Raw genomic sequence first — 18,355 nt, 5'->3', positions numbered from 1 at the left:
GATGTCAATCCAGTACGGCAGCTGGATGGGCAGGATTCCTAGGTCTTTTCTACACTTGCAATACAAGATAAAGACATTGAAGACTGTGAGGTAGCGAGATGCTCTGTGGAAACAAGTCATGCAAGTACCATAGATAGAGATTTATCAAAATATCATGTTCTGTGTGGGTGAAAAGGCAAAACAATGCAGCAGGGAGTGGGAAAGAAAGGGTTTCCTTCTTAGTCTGAAGCATTTAAGAAGGAAATTAGTTTGGCCTAAAACTTTGCCTTGGTATTTGCAACTGACCTAAGAAAGGAGCCTGGTACAATTCAGCCAGAGAATACTGCTGGTCCCGAGACATGTACAGAGGAGAGACATCCTGCTGTGGAGGGAGCCTATGTCATGTTTCATCAGTGGATAAAAGCAGAGAGCACCCCCTCTAGCACAGATATTGCAAAGCAATCTGCAGCTACAACAAGGCACATGGTGTAAATAACATGAGAGAGAGATGCACAAGCACCAGCTTAAGAAAGGAAAGTCGCAGGAGGAAAAATGAATGAATAATTGCCACGCAAAGAAATAATAATAAAAACTCCACCGTGGGCATAAATCTTTTCAATAATGAGAGGGAGAGAAAAATCAGTGCTGTTACTCTCTGGAACCCTGCAAGAAACTATAGCAAAATCTTGCACTGTCTGCAAGCACAAAGCCACTGAAAAATGATATGAATAAAAGGCAAGTATTCCACCGTATTAACCCTGGTTTGCCTTCTGGCCATTCATTAGGCCCAAATGAGTGCCGCTCGTTACAGAAGCCATAGCCAATCATTAATTATCCATAATAGCGATCATAGCGACTTACGGAAATGCAGCAGAGAGTAAACAGCAGCTGCTGTCTTTTGACACTTTCCAGGAAGTCCATGCATCTGGAAGCTCAAGAGATGTGTTCTATTTACAATAGCAACAACATTTACCTTGAGAAACGAAGGACAAGATTTTTGTTTTAAAGTGACTAGTGATTTGAGGTGTTTAAACCTGCAGGCACCTGATCTTAGACACCTGAAAACGGGCCTCAATTTTTGAGCAGTCATCTGGAAATCAGGCCGCTTTAATTGTGTGCTTTACTGGACATTCAAAATGATAAGCCAATTTTTTGGAAATCTTGGCAGCAAATTCCTACTTTGGAGGCCCTCGGATGGCTCCTTCCTAAAACCTTTTATGAAATTCCTCCAGACCCGCGTCTGTAGCAAAGTCTGTGGAGAATTCCTCTAAGCACTGGAAGTTTTACATGAAAATTGAATGTTTTAATGAAGATAAGGTCTAATTCAACCACAAGTTATTTTGCTGGCTGCAGGCATTGCTGGGTGAAATGCGATGGCAGCAGTTCCCAAACTGTGGGTGGCAACTCTGAATGGGATCGCGGCATCAGTAGATGGGGTTGCACCAATCCCTAGTGTGCTAAGGACACCATTTTGCTCTGCAAAGCATGAGCTGCATGCACAGTGTGGGAAAGGTTACACGGGGGATGCCTTGTTGCTCTACAAAATGGCATCTTCTGCACAGCGTAACCACCCCTGCACCACACAGGGGTTCATTCTGGGCAAAGGACGCCATTTTGTAGAGCAAAATGGTGTCTTCTGTGCAGAGTGACCTCATATACTGTGAGTCCAATGTCACGCTGTGTGGAGGACCACCTTGTTGTTCTACAAAATGACATCCCCGCACCATGCTATCTGGGGTGCCAGAAAGAAATAATTCATTAAAATGGGGGCATGTGGACAAAATGTTTGGGAACTGCTGTGATATAATCGATGTTGCGGAGGTCGGATTAAATCAGTGAAGGGCAACCAAGGCTAATGAGTGGCCCACATGAGTGGCCCCCCTTCATCTCAGTGGGCTGCAAGATTGTTAGAACCATGGTCGCGAAGGATAGGGTAGTTTTGCTCACTGCACTTGCAAACCTAGAATTTTCAGGGTGCGGCAACTGAATCATAGCAGCCTTTGATTGGATACAAAGGGAACACATGACTCTCACAATGCGTGCAATCAGCATGCACCTCACTTCACGAGCCTTTGCTTTCAGTGTGTGTCAGTAGTACTTGTGTCACTTTTGTAATAGGTAGGAAAAAAAAAGACACTGATGAAAACCAGCAGAATCCGGCAACCCTGCACATGGGCAAAAATGAACAAAATGTCTCGTGGGCCACACAGAACCCCAATGGACCACATGAGGACCTCGGGTCGCAGGTTGGCCACCCTTGGATTAGATGATCATAGTGGTCCCTTATTGCCTTATAAACGTATGAGTCTATTAGTCATATTCAGCTCGTCAGTCCCTGTCCAGTTCCTCATTTTATCTAGCATCAGCCTCCACTCACTGCCTCATGAGCACAATTGCAAGAGGCTTTTCCTGACACCTTGAACATCCCCTCTATCTCTTGAATTCCTCCAGTGTGAAGGGATGGGTTAGAGCACTATGCTTTTGGATTCTGTTTCACCATAAGGACTCTATCAGTCTCAGCCTGTGAGATTCCACTTTGATTGTAAGGCTGCCCTTTGCTTTCCTGATACATTTTTTTCTTATCCGTGCCTGGGACTAACATCTCAAGTGGTGGCACAGGGCTAACTGAGGGCCACTAAATATTGATGATTGTCCTTTTTAAAGGGAGCATCCCAGGACAAAGAGAGAGCTGCCACATATATATTTTATTAAATTGTTATATATATTTGTATTTTTTTTGTTTGTAAGCCGCCTTGAATATTTTAAATAGAAAGGTGGGGTAAAATATTTAAATAAATAAATACATATATAGGTCAAACCACCAAGCCTGAATTCAAGTGAGGAAATATGTAAGCACTGGATCACTAGGTGAGGGGCTCTGGTGACCAGATAAGGCTGAGTGGGGATCAACAGACAAAGAGATAGTCTTGCAGTGAATATTTGAGAGAAGGGATCAGAAAGACTCCATGACGGAAGAGGAAGCAATGTGAAAGAAGAGAAGAAGGACCCAGGATACACCAAAAGACACTCCAAAGGACTCTGAGCTAAAGCACTAAGGAATGCTGGGAAACGTGACTGGTTGTTTTGCCTAGAACAGGGCTACTCAACACATGGCCCACGGGCCACATGCAGCCCACAGCCTGTTTGTTTGTGGCCTGTGGTGCAGTTTGGGTTTACTCGGGGTTCAACATGCAGCCCGCAGGTGGGAGACAAAACAAAAAAGTAGTCAATATAATGCTCTTCTGTTGATATGCATTTTAGTAGTTAAATTCCTGGACTGTCATTGCTCATTAGAAGTGCTGTCATACGAGTGGAAATTGGGTAAATATTACATTTTATTAGTATCTGCAGAATTGACTTAAATGGGGCCTGGGTGCTCTGTAGCCTTGCCGTAATCTTTGTAATCATTCCCGTCAGTGTGAAACAAGCTATTTGCATATATATTTGCATGTATATGCAACCACACCTAAGAGGGGGCCCTCGGCATGTGCTGCGAGTATCATTGTGGCCCCCAGAGCTTCCAAAGTTGAGTAGCCCTGGCCTAGAATGTGCATTTCTCAGGCCATCTACATGAAAAGTATTTGTGTTTGGAAACCCTGACAAAACCGGTTCGTTTGTGCTTTTTCACCATTATGCGTCCCTAAAAGAGGAACGTCAAACCCAGAGTTCCCACAAGATTGAAACTCTGGGAAAATGACTGGCGTATCTTGGGGCTTCGGCACTGGTCTGAGAGGCATGGCACAGCTGAGCTGCAGAGCCCCTTCCACACCACACAGGCCAAGGGGAAATACAAGGCTGCTGCCTGCTGAGTAAAAGGAATGCTTAAGAGCACATAGGTCAAATGCACTGGGAAGCAAACAGAGCAGATTGGTGAGTGCCTAGCCAGGAGAGCAGTTTCAGGGTTGTGTCGGACTGGTGTGAAATCTTGGCCTCATTGCGGGTACTACATGAATGGCAGAACTCCCATTAACTTCCTTGGAACCAAGATTTCACCCAAAATGCCTTTGGCAAAAGAGAACCTCACATCAGCACCCAACACATCATATAGGCAAAGCACAATCACCACAGCTTGCCAAAAAACCACACAAAGGCTATGTCTACACAAGCACGATCTTGCGCCAGAGCTATGCAAATGAAGCTAAGCGTAGAATATCGCCGAGCCTCATTTGCATACATAATGAGCCACCATTTTTGCGGAAGAGGCTCTTGCGCAAGAAGGAGCTGTCTACACTGCCCCTTCTTATGCAAGAAAAACCCTCTTCCGCAATGCCGTTATTCCTGAAAATAATCAGCATAGTGGCATTGCACAAGAGGTTTTTTCTTGTGCAAGAAGGGGCAGTGTAGACAGCTCCTTCTTGTACAAGAGCCTCTTCCACAAAATGGCGGCTCATTATATATGCAAATGAGGCTCGGCAATATTCCATGCTTAGCCTCATTTGCATAGCTCTGGCGCAAGATCGCACCAGTGAAGACATACCCAAAGTGTTCTCCAAGCACCTACAGGCTCATGGCCCCTGCTAGCTGCATCGAGTAGCCTGGTGCTAGGGCAGGCAGGGAGCCTGCCTAGGGTCCCAGCGGGCCGTGGGCCAGATCCAAAGACTTGGTAGGCTGCATTTGGCCTGCCCCTGCAACCCTGCAGTAGGAAAATGTTAGCCCATGCCAGTAGGGTCCACATGGACCCTTAAGTGCATGACTTATTGGTGTGTTCCTGAATTCACACCCTAACTAGTAAACACTAAAATACTGGGGAGACAAGTGATTTGCAACCTGTAGTCCTTGGATCCCTGGGGGTCTTCAGAGGTCTATGTCTAAGAGGTCCGTGAAAGGTCATCATGACCATAGAACTGCGGGTTTCCACCTGTGGTCTGCAAACCACTGGGATCCTCAAACTACGTCTGAGATTTCCTAAGGAGACTATGCCACCATTTGAAATCGTTTCGGGGACTGCAAATGACAAAAGGTTGCACACAGGGGCAGACAAGCCCTTCAATGTTTTTCATTTAAAAAATGCCACCATTCCTGGGACAGAGTTCAAAAAGTTATTACTGCACAGGTTTTGAACACCCATGGGGATAAATCCTGACTTCCACTGAAGTCAATGGGAATTGACCCTGGTTTCCTTTAGAAAGCTAGAGAAGGAGTAAAAGAACATTAAGAGATAAGAACAAGCTCAGCATTTGATTCCTATTTCAAACCTTCAGGGCCTTGATTCCTGTACCTTCAGGTTTTAACTACTAACAAGGAACCAATGTGAAATTTGCTTTGCTTAGAGGGCTTCCCATGGCCTATAGAACCTTTCATCTTTAGAACGGTGATTTATATCACATCCATGCCCAGGATGCAGGCTGGGAGGAGAGAGAGGTGGGTTTCTATATCAGTGTAGCTTTCTTTTTCACTGTCTTCTGCTCTTTCGATAGTCTCATTCGACATTAACAATATCCTTTCCAAACCACGTAATCAGATGTTCTGCTACCAGACTGTCTTCACATAGAAGACTTAACTCAGTCCTCAGAAAAATCATGGAGGGGATCCTCAAGGAATCCATTTTGAAGCACTTGGAAGAGGGGAAAGTGATCAGGAATAGTCAACATGGATTCACAAAGGGCAAGTCATGCCTGACCAATCTGATTAGCATCTATGATGAGGTAACTGGCTCTGTGCATATGGGAAAGTCAGTGGGTGATATATACCCTGACTTTAGCAAAGCTTTTGATATGGTCTCCCACAATATTCTTGCCAGCAAGTTAAGGGAATATGGACTGGATAAATGGACGGTAAGATGGATAGAAAGATGGCTAGACTGTTGGGCCCAATGGGTAGTGATCAATGGCTTGATGTCAGGTTGGCAGTCAGTTTCTAGTGGAGTGCCCCAAGGATCGGTTCTAGGACTGGTTTTGGTCAACATCTTTCTTAATGACCTGGACAAGGGGATGGATTGCACCCTCAGCAAGTTTGCAGATGACACTAAGCTGGGAGAGAGGTAGATACCCTGGAGGGCAGGGATAGGGTCCAGAGTGACCTAGACAGATTAGAGGATTGGGCCAAAAGAAATCTGATGAGATTCAACAAGGACAAGTGCAGAATCCTGCACTTTGGATGGAAGAATCCCAAGCATTGTTACAGGCTGGGGACCAACTGGCTAAGTAGCCGTTCTACAGAAAAGGACCTGGGGATTATAGTGGATGAGAAGCTGGATACGAATCAACAGTGTGCCCTTGTAGCCAAGAAGGCTAATGGCACATTAGGTTGCATTAGGAGGAGCATTGCCAGCAGATCTAGAGAAGTGATTATTCCCTTTATTCGGCATTGGTGAGGCCACATCTGGAGTATTGTGTCCAGTTCTGGCCCCCCCACTAGAGATAGGATGTGAATGCAATGGAGAGAGTCCAGTATAGGGTGACCAAAATGATTAGGGGGCTGGAGAACATGACCTCTGAGGAGAGGCTGAGGGATTTAGATTTGTTTAGTCTGAATAAGAGAAGAGTGAGGGGAAATTTGATAGAAGCCTTCAACATCCTGAAGGGAAGAGATTGATGGAGAAAGGCTGTTAACAGTAGTGACAGATGGCAGAACAAGGAGCAATGATCTCAAGTTACAGTGGGGGAGGTCTAGGTTGGATATTAGGAAAAACTATTTCACTAGGAGGGTGGTGAAGCACCGGAATGGGTTCCCTAGGGAGGTGGTGGAATCTCCATCCCTAGAGGTTGCTAAGTCTCGGCTTGACAAAGCCCTGCCTGGGTTGATTTAGTTGGGATTGGCCCTGCCTTGGGCAGGGAGCTGGACTTGATGACCTCCTGAGGTCTCTTCCAGCTCTATGATTCTAGGAACATAAGAACGGCCATACTGGGTCAGACCAAAGGTCCATCTAGCCCAGTATCCTATCTGCCAACAGTGGCCAATACCAGATACCCCAGAAGGAAGGAACACAATAGGCAATCCACACATGATCCCTCTCCTGATATCCATTTCCAGACAAACAGAGGCTAGGGACACCATTCCTACCCATCCTGGCTAACAGCCACTGATGGACCTAATCTCCATGAATCTATCTAGCTCTTTTTTGAACTCTGTTGAAGTCCTAGCCTTCACCACATATTAGCTCATATACGGTCTGCTGGACTTTGTAGCATCCAAGTTAATTTATATTGGAACAGAAAGTGAGACACGTTGTTCCAATATTTGATGGATGCCCCTGGCAGGAGTTTCCTTGATCAGAAACCAGGATTGACCACATGATGCCTGTCTCCGACAGTTTCAATTTAAACCCAGATATGAATTCCCATGGACACTAAGGCAGGGTTAGGCAATAGGTGGTCCGTGGGCTAGACGTATTCACCAGGGTTATACCCTAGTGGGCCACCAGAAGCTTTATTTACCTGAGTCTTCTGAGTGTCCACAAGTACCGTTGTTCACAGCTTCCATTGGCCACCCTTTGTCATTCCCGGCCAATGGGAACTGTGGGGAGTGGCACTGGCCAGCTCACTGTTTCTCGCAGCTCCCATTAGCTGGGAACATGAGCTGTGGCCAACAGGAGCTGTGAGCAGCCATACCTGCTGACACAAGTAAATAAAGTGTCTGGCAGCCTTGCCGGGGCAAACTCTGGTGAAACACGTCCAACCTGCAGGCCGGTTATTGCCTGCCGCTGAACCAAGGGGATAAGAAGAAGCTGAATACTAGATCCCTGAAGGACCATGACCCATATCTAGTTGTGTTAACATCTTATATTTACTAGTCACCTTTACCTTACTGCTCATGTGAGAAAACAACTTGTACTACCAACAACTCCTGTTGTCTAAGCGCAGTGTCCAAGCTGATCTTAGGAATTCAGTGAAGGAATGCCTTCTCTCTCCCCAGTTACAATGCTACATGGGCTATAATACAAATATATGTTGCACATATAATCCACTTGATTTTCAAACAGATCATTTTGGCTTTAAGTCCAGAGAGCAGCAGTGGGAAAGAGGAAGAGCCCTATCGCAATCCGTGAAGAAGCAAAATAGCAAAGCGACAAGTGAACAGGAGGATCCAGAAAAAAAAGAGCTGATAGATAATCATAGAATCATAGAACAGAACAGGCTCGGATTCTACTGGAAGCCAGCATATAAACCTGCATTAAAGGCAGGCAGCTCTACATATCTCGCACAACATTAACCTCAGAGCTGAGTTAATGAGAGCTCAGAGAGCAGAAAATTAGAGTGAGAAGGGGAAACACTGAGCAGTCCCAGCAAGCTCTGCTGGTAAAGGTCAATTTATCAATATATCACTTTATAAAGTGATAGGGAATAGCCAGCATGGGTTTGTGAAGAACAAGTCATGCCAAACTAATCTGATAGCTTTCTTTGATAGGATAACGAGCCTTGTGGATAAGGGAGAAGCGGTGGATGTCATATACCTAGACTTTAGTAAGGCATTTGATACGGTCTCGCATGATATTCTTATTGATAAACTAAGGCAAATATAACTTAGATAGGGCCACGATAAGGTGGGTGCATAATTGGCTGGATAACCGTAGTCAGAGAGTTGTTGTTAACGGTTCTAAATCCTGCTGGAAAGGGATAACAAGTGGAGTTCCTCAAGGGTCTGTTTTGGGACCCGTAGTGTTCAATATCTTCATCAATGATGTAGATATTGGGATAGAGAGTACGCTTATTAAGTTTGCAGATGATACCAAACTGGGTGGGGTTGCAACTTCTTTGGAGGATAGGGACATAATTCAAAATGACCTTAGCAAGTTAGAGAAATGGTCAGAGGTAAACAGGATGAGGTTTAATAAAGAGAAATGCAAAGTGCTCCACTTAGGAAGGAACAATCAGTTCCATACATACAACATGGGAAGCGACTGTCTAGGAAGGAGCATGGCGGAAAGGGATCTAGGGGTCATAGTGGACCACAAGTTGAATATGAGTCAACAGTGTGATGCTGTTGCAAAAAAAAGCAAATATGATTCTAGGTTGTATCAACAGGTGTGTTGTAAGCAAAACTCGTGAAGTCATTCTGCCCCTCTACTCTGCACTAGTTAGGCCTCAGCTGGAGTACTGTGTCCAGTTCTGGGCGCCACATTTCAAGAAAGATGTGGAGAAATTGGAAAGGGTACAGAGAAGAGCGACAAGAATGATTCAAGGTTTAGAGAACATGACCTATGAAGCCAGGCTTCATGAACTGGGCTTGTTTAGTTTGGAAAAAAGAAGATTAAGGGGGGACATGATAGCGGTTTTCAAATATCTAAAAGGGTGTCACAAGGAGGAAGGCGAAAATTTGTTCCTCTTGGTTTCTGAGGACAGGACAAGGAGTAATGGGCTTAAAGTGCAGCAGGGGAGGTTTAGATTGGACATTAGGAAAAAATTCCTAACTGTCAGGGTGGTCAAATATTGGAATAAATTGCCAAGGGAGGTGGTGGAATCTCCCTCTCTGGAGATATTTAAGAACAGGTTAGATAGACATCTGTCAGGGATGGTGTAGACGGAGCTTGGTCCTGCCTTGAGGGCGGGGGGCTGGACTCGATGACCTCTCGAGGTCCCTTCCAGTCCTATTATTCTATGATTCTATGATTCTATCAACCAAGAGAACATGACGGTTGTCATATCTGGATTTCAAAACTGTAGCATTTGGTCTACAAGGAAGACTTCTTAGCTGACCAGACAAACTAACCAACAGTGAAGAGGTCCAAGGGCTCATAGCTAGAATTCACAGGTTAAACTTTTGTGTTTGCTGACTATGCCAATTTTTGAAGTATGCTACAGTTCTAATTCTGACCTGAAGAATCCAGCTAATAAATGCTACATTTTAGCCAGAGCAGTAAAAACAATCTCTGAAGAAGACTTGAGGAGAAAGAATGTACATCTACATGCGTTTAAATAAAGGAGTATAAATGCTACCCTCAGTGCTTTACCTTGTGACACAGATGTTATAAATCCATCGCATAGCAGCAAAAATCTGTGTAAATGTCCATAGGAAAAGTAGTCAAACACTTGGATCTAATAATAGTTTAATATATTATTTTAAGTATCTTTTTTAAATGCTCAGATTGCCTGGGTACATGAAAATATAAATATCAAAGCAATTGTTGAAATATACTGGGAGCTGCTAATAAGACTGGATTTCAGCATTTAAACACAACGGCTACGTCTACACTGGCATGATTTTCCGGAAATGCTTTTAACGGAAAAGTTTTCCATTAAAAGCATTTTCAGAAAAGCACATCTAGATTGGCAGGATGCTTTTCCACAAAAGAACTTTTTGCGGAAAAGCGTCCGTGGCCAATCTAGACGCGGTTTTCCACAAAAAAGCCCCGATCGCCATTTTCGCGATCGGGGCTTTTTTGTGGAAAACAGTACTACACTGTCTACACTGGCCCTTTTGCGTAAAAGTCTTTCGGAAAAAGACTTGTCCAAACGGGAGCATCATAGTATTTCTGCAAGAACACTGACGATCTTACATGAGATCGTCAGTGTTCTTGCGGAAATTCAAGCGGCCGGTGTAGACAGCTGGCAAGTTTTTCCGCAAAATCAGATGATTTTGCGGAAAAACTTGCCAGTCTAGACACAGCCAATGTGTGTCATAGTGAGTCTACACCGAACCCATAGCCCAAAATAAGCTACATAATTTGAGCTATACAAATTGCGTAGCTTATTTTGAGTGTATTTTGAAATAGCTTATTTAGAAATTTGGTGCTATCTACACAGAGCCAAATTTAGAAATAGAGCGCTATTCCAAAATGTCCTTTCATCTTCATGGAACGAAGTTTAGAGGGACATCAGAATAGCACGCCCATTATTTCGAAAGATATTTCAAAATAACGGGCTTGTTCAAAAGATGTGGAATAGCTATTTTGGGACACCGGAAGTATCTCCAAATAGCACCTCAGTGTAGACATACCTTCAGAGACTCAGTCTATGTTATGTTTTCTAAGAAATACTTAGATGTCCCTACTTTGGCCTGGGCTGCAATAAAGAGCTGAAGTGAAACCCAGGAAGCAGCAGTTAGCAATAGCTGTAAAGTAACTTGCTACCACTACATCCTTACCAAACCCCTGGATCTCGGGATACCTTCAATTCTTGAATTTAGCTCCAGAGTCTCAATAAAGCTACTGGTGCCTTTGAGGGCCACCATGTTGAGATACCCAGCATGACACACCGTGAAGCCTACCAAGCAGGCCCCTTTTTACGTTGGGCACCCCAAAATGCAGCCCCTCCAAAATTACAAGTCCTTCTTGGCAATCTTGGCTGCTGAATGAACCCTGACAGTGCTCCTTTATGATCCTGCCTCCTTCACATTTACAAAAATGGTGGTGAGCATTGTTCTACCCCCTCTGTCCTACGCACTGAAAGTGGTTTACTAGTAGCTAAGCTGGAATCCGAAAAGCCCTCACCCACTGTCTGCAACGGCCCACACCACGCATTTAAAAACCATGCACCCACAGAATGCCACTGTAAAGAGATGCATGCATTGTCCCTGGGATTCCATACCAGAGGAAGCAGCGTAAGAGTGAAGCAGCAGATCTTCAAGGCGAGGGCCATCTTCTCCCAATGGATATGTAGCCAATCTGTATCAACTTAGAACAGTTGTTGTGGCTCAAACACACAGCTTCTGCTGATCCCTGTGTCACTGTCTTCAAGACTCAGCTCAGGCCTCTGAAACAAAACAATATGAGAATTATAGTAATGGAAATAAGGAAAGTATCAGAGGGATAGCTGTGTTAGTCTGAATCTGGAAAAGCGGTGAGGAGTCCTGTGGCACCTTATAGACTAACTGAAGTGTAGGAGCATAAGCTTTCATGGGCAAAGACCCACTACATGCATCTGACGAAGTGGGTCTTTGCCCACGAAAGTTTATGCTCCTATACTTCTGTTAGTCTATATGGTGCCACAGGACTTCTTGCTGGAAATAAGGAAAGGTGCAGGTAAGATGAAAAGGCCTGGACCAGAGGTCACAATACTGAAATTATGAGCTGTGCAGCCCAAAGGCTTGTTACTTGCGCATATAGCTCCTAGTACAACTGGATCCTTATTCTTGACTGGGGGGCCCACAGACACTGTTGTGCTAACAGTAATTTGGAACAAGGACACTACTCAAACAACATGCATGACAAAAACTAAACCTATCAAAAGAAAAGTAAAGCGACTGAATGTAACAAGATATAGAGGCATGGTATAGTGTTTGGAGAATGTATGTATTGAAGACCATATAATGGTCAACCCTTCCACTAGAGAAAGGAAGACCAATATTGCACATAGATGAATCTTAACTGAATTACTTGTTAAACTAGTTTTCTTCAGTTGTAGGAAGCAATCCAGGATAAGTGAACGTTAAAGAAGATTCAAATGCAATTCACATCAACAGCTAAATCCATTCCGCGTTTGAAGTATCATGGATAGGTTCCTTCCTGCTGTACCTCTACTCTACGCCCATGTACCACTGAGGAACTATGCCCTGAGCTGGAGAATCATTAGGCTTGTCTGATCTTTTTCATTGCTCTTAGAATGAGGTGTTGGGGAAATATGTAACACAGACCCTTTGTTCAAGGAAGAAGAAAGTCATCTCCTAAAGACTTAAGACTTGGCCCTTCATGGAGCAACAAAACAATTCCTCTTTGTGGCTGGGATAAAGAGATCCACCTCCAGAAGTCCCCATATTCAAAATATGTCATCTAGGCTCATCGGGTAAGACGAAGGAATGAAGGGGCATAAGGACAAATGCAAAGTACTCAGGAAGGAACAATTCATTCACACATACAGAATGGGAAGTGACTGTCTAGGAAGGAGTACTGCAGAAAGGGATCTAGGGGTCTAGTGGACCACAAGCTAACTAAGAGTCAACAGTGTGACACTGTTACAAAAAAAAGCAAACATGATTCTGGGATGCTCACAACACTCCTTGTAATGTAAGACATGATAAGTCATTTTTCTGCTCTACTCTGTGCTGATTAGGCCTCAGTTGGAGTATTGTGTCCAATTCTGGGCGCCACATTTCAAGAAAGATGTGGAGAAATTGGAGAAGGTCCAGAGAAGAGCAACAAAAATGATTAAAGGTCTAGAAAATATGAGCTATGAGGGAAGGCTGGGGGAATTGGGCATGTTTAATTTGGAAAGGAGAAGACAGAGAGGACTTGATAGCGTTTTTCAGGTATCTAAAAGGGCACCATGGGGAGGAGAGGGAAAATTGTTCTCCTTGGCCTCTGACGATAGGACAAGAAGCAATGGGCTTAAACTGCAGCAGGGGAGGTTTAGGTTGGATATTAGGAAAAACTTCCTAACTGTCAGGGTTGTTAAACAGTGGAATAAATTGTCTAGGGAAATTGTGGAATCTCCATCACTGGAGATACTAAGAGCAGGTTGGACAAACATCTCTCAGGCATTATCTAGATGGTGCTTTGTCCTGCCATGAGGGCAGCAGGGGACTGGACCTGATGACCTCTCAAAGTCCCTTCTAATTCTAGTATTCTTTGATTCCATAATTCTATGGACACTGAAGTAATCAAGGAGTGAACTGACCACTGGGAATTTTCACTTTGATATCCTGGGCCGAATCAAGAGGCTAAGGCTTCTGGTGGAGACTTCTTTCTTGGAGCTATGTCAATTGAGAGCAGCTGAGAATCTGGCCCTAGTTCTCTAGAGCAGGGGTCTCCAAACTTTTCTGCCCGAGGGCCGCATTAACTATCAAACAGCAGTTCGGGGGCCGACTACACACTTGAGGTCCAAATAAAAAACAATCAAAACATGGATGTTGTTTTTAATTATTTATTTAATATTATTTTATTCAGTTATTATTTAATAACACATTGATACACTACACATGAACACCTGTATTAGTGTGAATGGTGAAATTGTTTCCGGGATGCCAAAATAGCAGACATTTCTGGCTTTAGAAATCACTGTTTGAAATTGGGGGTGGTGCTTGTCCTAGTCCTGCAGGAGGGGCTCCAGAACGGGGAAACTGCTGAGAACTCATTTCCACCTGCGCAATGTGATGAAAATTGTAAGCAACATAATCCTGGCAATATGTTCAGCCTAAGACACTCACACTTGAAGAGATGTGATCGCTCTCCTATCATGCAGGGAATGAGGTGACAATTTGTAACATAGCCCCATGGAACAAGGGGCATGCATTTTAATGGGAAAAGCTGGTTTGAAAGCAGACACGTTATCACTTGGTAAAGGAAGTTGGAAAGCAGTGCCCAACGCTCCCACAGACTGATACCCGGCAGGGCGGTGCTGCTCTGGGCTGTGGATGAGAGAGACCAGACGTGGAAGGGAGAGGGATGTTTCTTCAGGGCGCACTGCAGGGACCAGGGCAGCGCACTAGGCACGGCACAGCGTCACCCAGAGGCTGTGCCACAGCAACCAGACCGCCTCCTGCAATGGGCACCAGCTTCTCAGCCCCGCCCCCGGAGAAGTAGCCCCTCGCTCCTAGGCCCTGAGAAACCACTGTCGGGTTTCCTCCCCTCCATCCAGCCTCCTGCGATCCTCTGCCGCCGGGTCTGATCCGGAGCCCGCCTTCGAGACCCCCCTTTTTCGCCCGCCCGGCCAAGCGGCACGCGGAGCTGTCCCTGACCTGGGCTACCTGCTGTCCCATGCGCGCGCTGGGGCCTCGCGCAGCCGCCTGCGAATCCGTTTCTCCCGCTGACACCAATGCTCGGACTCAAGCTCTCTCCTTCCACCGCCGCAGCCACCTCCGCCTGATTGGCTCCGGTTGGTGCACGCGGAAGAAGGCGGGGCCAGACAAAAAGGTCTCCACGGGCCGGATGAGAGGGCCTCGCGGGCCGCATCCGGCCCGCGGGCCGTAGTTTGGAGACCCCTGCTCTAGAGATATATAGAAGACACAATTTCCCTGGGCCCTCAGTTTGGCATAGTGGTCACCAACATGACAAAAAGAGAGAGAAAAGGGGAAAATATAAGAGAAAGATCAAAGGTATCACAAAAACAATGTATATACAGGGAGGGAAAAAAGTAGAGAACTCAAAAATGAATAAGCGACGAGGAGTCCTGTGGCACCTTATATACTAACTGAAGTGTAGGAGCATAAGCTTTCGTGGGCAAAGACCCACTTCGTCAGATGCAAGTGGGTCTTTGCCCACGAAAGCTTATGCTCCTACACTTCAGTTAGTCTATAAGGTGCCACAGGACTCCTCGTCGCTTTTGCAGATTCAGACTAACACGGCTACCCTCTGATACAAAAATGAATACTAGATTTGTTCATGTTGTGGAACAAACTGTTATTCTTACAAAAGAAAAAAATGCAGAAAAAGTGTGGGCTAAGTCTAGTAAAAGGAGAAATAAAAAGAAGAGGGGGGAAGGAAACAGGTTGCAGGCAACACAATAAATAAATAAATGACAAAGATGAATATGAAATAACTCTCCAATCGAGAGCTGTTCAATATTCCTTACAATGTCAGCCTTGACTGCAGCTTGCTGGCAAGATATCAACATTCAGGAAGCAGAGTGTCTTTCATTTAAAAGAAATAGCCCTTTCCTTCTACATTAGTCATCTGAGACCAGGCCTCAACTAAATGGAGGAGGAAAGTGATTCACAAAAACCTCTCCATACTCACCCTCCTCCTTCTCTTCTCTCCTGCCTTCCCTCACTCTCTGCTCAGGTACTGAATTTAATTACTTCTCCACTGTCTTCCTGATATTTTATCAAATAACGAGAGAGAGAGAGAAGACCTTAGTCGAGGAGGACAGAAAAAGTCCATCCTGACATTTAGCGGTGAGGAGGCGGAACATAAGAGTCACTCCATTCAACGAGCCGGTGTACATGGGAACCAGGCACAGGCAACAGCTCAGATTGGATTTCAAATTGTTAGCTGGTAATTGGCTTTCCTGTGGGCAGCCTTGGCGGAGAAACCCAGAGAGAAGTATGGAGACTGATCTCTACCCTCTCACTGCAAGCATTAGGGATACTGGGAAGAAGGTTGGGGAGAAGACTGAAGAGCTGCTGCTGACTTACTATTCTGCATGGGCATTTAGCGAGCCTGGTAATCCATGTATTATAAGTAGACTAGTTCCGTGATGGATAGATGGACGGATGCTCTGTGTTAAAACAGTGGCCATCAGGGTTCTAGTATTTATTTTAAAGATATGCTGAACCACTGTTAGAGGCTGGAGACCTCTGTGTAGCTCCATGACAGGTTTCTCACAGACACTGGGGCTGTGTCTACACTGGGCCACTTATTCCGGAAAATCAGCCGCTTTTCCGGAATAAGCTGCGAGCTGTCTACACTGGCCCTTGAATTTCTGGAAAAGCAACGACGCTCTACTGTACAAAATCAGCCGCTTTTCCGGAATAAGCTGAGAGCTATCTAAACTGGCCCTTGAATTTCCGGAAAAGCAACGACGCTCTACTGTACAAAATCAGCCGCTATTCCGGAAAAACTATTCTGCTCCCACTCGGGCATAAGTCCTTATTCCGGAACACTGTTCCAGAAAAGGGCCAGCGTAGACAGCCCAGTAGTCTTTTCTGGAAAAAAGCCCCGATCGTGAAAATGGCGATCGGGGCTCTTTTCCAGAAAAGCGCGTCTACATTGGCCGCAGACGCTTTTCCGGAAAAAGGGCTTTTCCGGAAAAGCAGCCTGCCAATGTAGACGCTCCTTTTCCAGAAAAACTGAAAATGGAATAGTATTCCGTTTTAAGCAGTTCCGGAAATTCATGCCAGTGTAGACACAGCCTGGAAGATTTCCCTTCAGCTCTCTTCTAGAGATGAGAGGAGTGTTAGCTCTCTGTCCCCATTCTCCTGTAATCCTTGGCCTCTCCATGGAGAAGGTCACCAAAGTAGCTGGGTCTCCGTGCAATCAAAACAGGGAAACTTGTTCACTGCAAACTGGACTGAGGCTTCCAAATCTTAGCACCCGGGCATTAGAGAAGGACAACGTTTAGTTTCCCATGACCTAGAGGTCCCATTCTTCAATGGAAACCACAGGGGTGGCTACTTGCATATGTTCAATGCAACAAGGCTTTAGGTGATTGCCAGCCTCCACCATGGGATAATGGAAAGCTAAGAACAACCTAGAGTTAAGGGCTGCTTCTTCCCCAGTACAACCCTAGCCATCCATTCACACTGTTCTCCAGTGTTCTGAAGCAATCCACGTTTGTACAGCACTTAAAAAAAACCAGAATGGCCCTTAGTGAACCAAGGACATCCCCGTTACCTTTCCATATCAAGCCTGCTTTAAAAAAAATACGTGATTTGTCAGAATTTCTTCAACCAGATTTTGAAGCTGATCTTCTCTCTCTCTCTCTCTCTCTCTCTCTCTCACTCTCATTAAACTCTTTTTTCCACTGAAAATGCAAATTTGCATTGATTGAAATTCTTTGAAATTTGGTGTAAAATTCATTGCATTCTTTTGATCCAAAGAGCCATTAAAAAATTCCAGAACCGACATGCTTCCTTTTGACTTTTTCAGTATAAAACTTTTCTTTTATTTGAAATGATTTCTCCTCCTCCCCCAAATTTTCTTTGGTTTTATTTATTTATTTGTAAAGCTCTAAAGCTAAATGAAACAATAAATGGAGTGTTTTGGTCAATGACTTGAAAATATGTATTCTGGTTTTTTTTTAATTCAGCCAGTCAGCCAAAACAAAAAACCCTATTATTTGCACATCTCTACACATAACCATCTTTCAGTTTATTTACTCTATTTTTCCTGCTTTTGACTTATTTATTGTTTAACATGTGGCAGGAGTCTACAACAAGACAAGCAGAAAAACTACACAGCAGTCTCTCTATGTACAGGCCTCCTGGGTGCAACCCTGGTTAACAGCTAGTATGGACCTCTGCTAACTTTTTTTTCCCCATAGGGAACCCACAGTAGGAAGAAAAAAACAACAAAGCAGCACAAGCTGAAATTCATCTCAGCTCAAACATTTCCCTAATGTACACTCCATTTATAAGAGAAGCTAGAAGATGCTCTTGGTGTTGCTTGGTTCCTTCAGAGCAGGGGGCTAGAGGTGTGCGGAGTACAGGAGTCAGGGCAGGGGGCTGGAGATGTGGAGGACCCAGAGCAGGAGTCTGGGGAGTCAGTGTTGGGGGGAGGAGAGGCTCAGGGCAGGGAATTGGGGTGCAGGGAGTGGGAAGCAAAGCAATGCAGCCCACCTGCAGCTCCCCCCGGCTGGGGTGCTTGATTCCCCCCTGCGGTCATTCAGGAGTATAAACTATCCCCCAATGCTTGCTGCCCTGCTGGGGTAATTTGGGAGTAGACCTGTTCCTGCTATCGCAACCCTGCCTTTCCAGTTGATGAGAAACAAATCCCATTCCATGCACATCCCACTGTCCTTAGCTTGCTTTAATTCATGATAAGAGGAAGCTGCCTACCAAATGTGGTGGTCGTGTCTCTTACTATTTAGGAGAAGCTCCTGAACAAATGGACCCGACAGACGGACAC

The 18,355-nt window shown here is 44.9% G+C and overlaps 1 protein-coding gene across 5 annotated transcripts in view; it reads right to left on the bottom strand.

Moving 5' to 3' along the window:
• The window catches only part of ADCYAP1R1 (ADCYAP receptor type I), a 213,453-nt gene that overhangs the window by 156,076 nt on the left and 39,022 nt on the right, over positions 1-18,355 (bottom strand). For all 5 annotated transcript variants that reach the window (XM_006120585.4, XM_006120587.4, XM_006120590.3 and 2 more), the window contains exon 2: positions 11,445-11,609. In XM_006120585.4, coding sequence (XP_006120647.1) covers positions 11,445-11,495 — 51 coding nt within the window. In that variant the 5' untranslated portion in view covers positions 11,496-11,609. The remainder of the gene's footprint in view (positions 1-11,444; positions 11,610-18,355) is intronic.

Source organism: Pelodiscus sinensis, chromosome 2 (genome assembly GCF_049634645.1).
Source record: "Pelodiscus sinensis isolate JC-2024 chromosome 2, ASM4963464v1, whole genome shotgun sequence".
Taxonomy (NCBI): domain Eukaryota; kingdom Metazoa; phylum Chordata; order Testudines; family Trionychidae; genus Pelodiscus; species Pelodiscus sinensis.
This window is presented reverse-complemented; position numbering and strand designations above follow the sequence as displayed.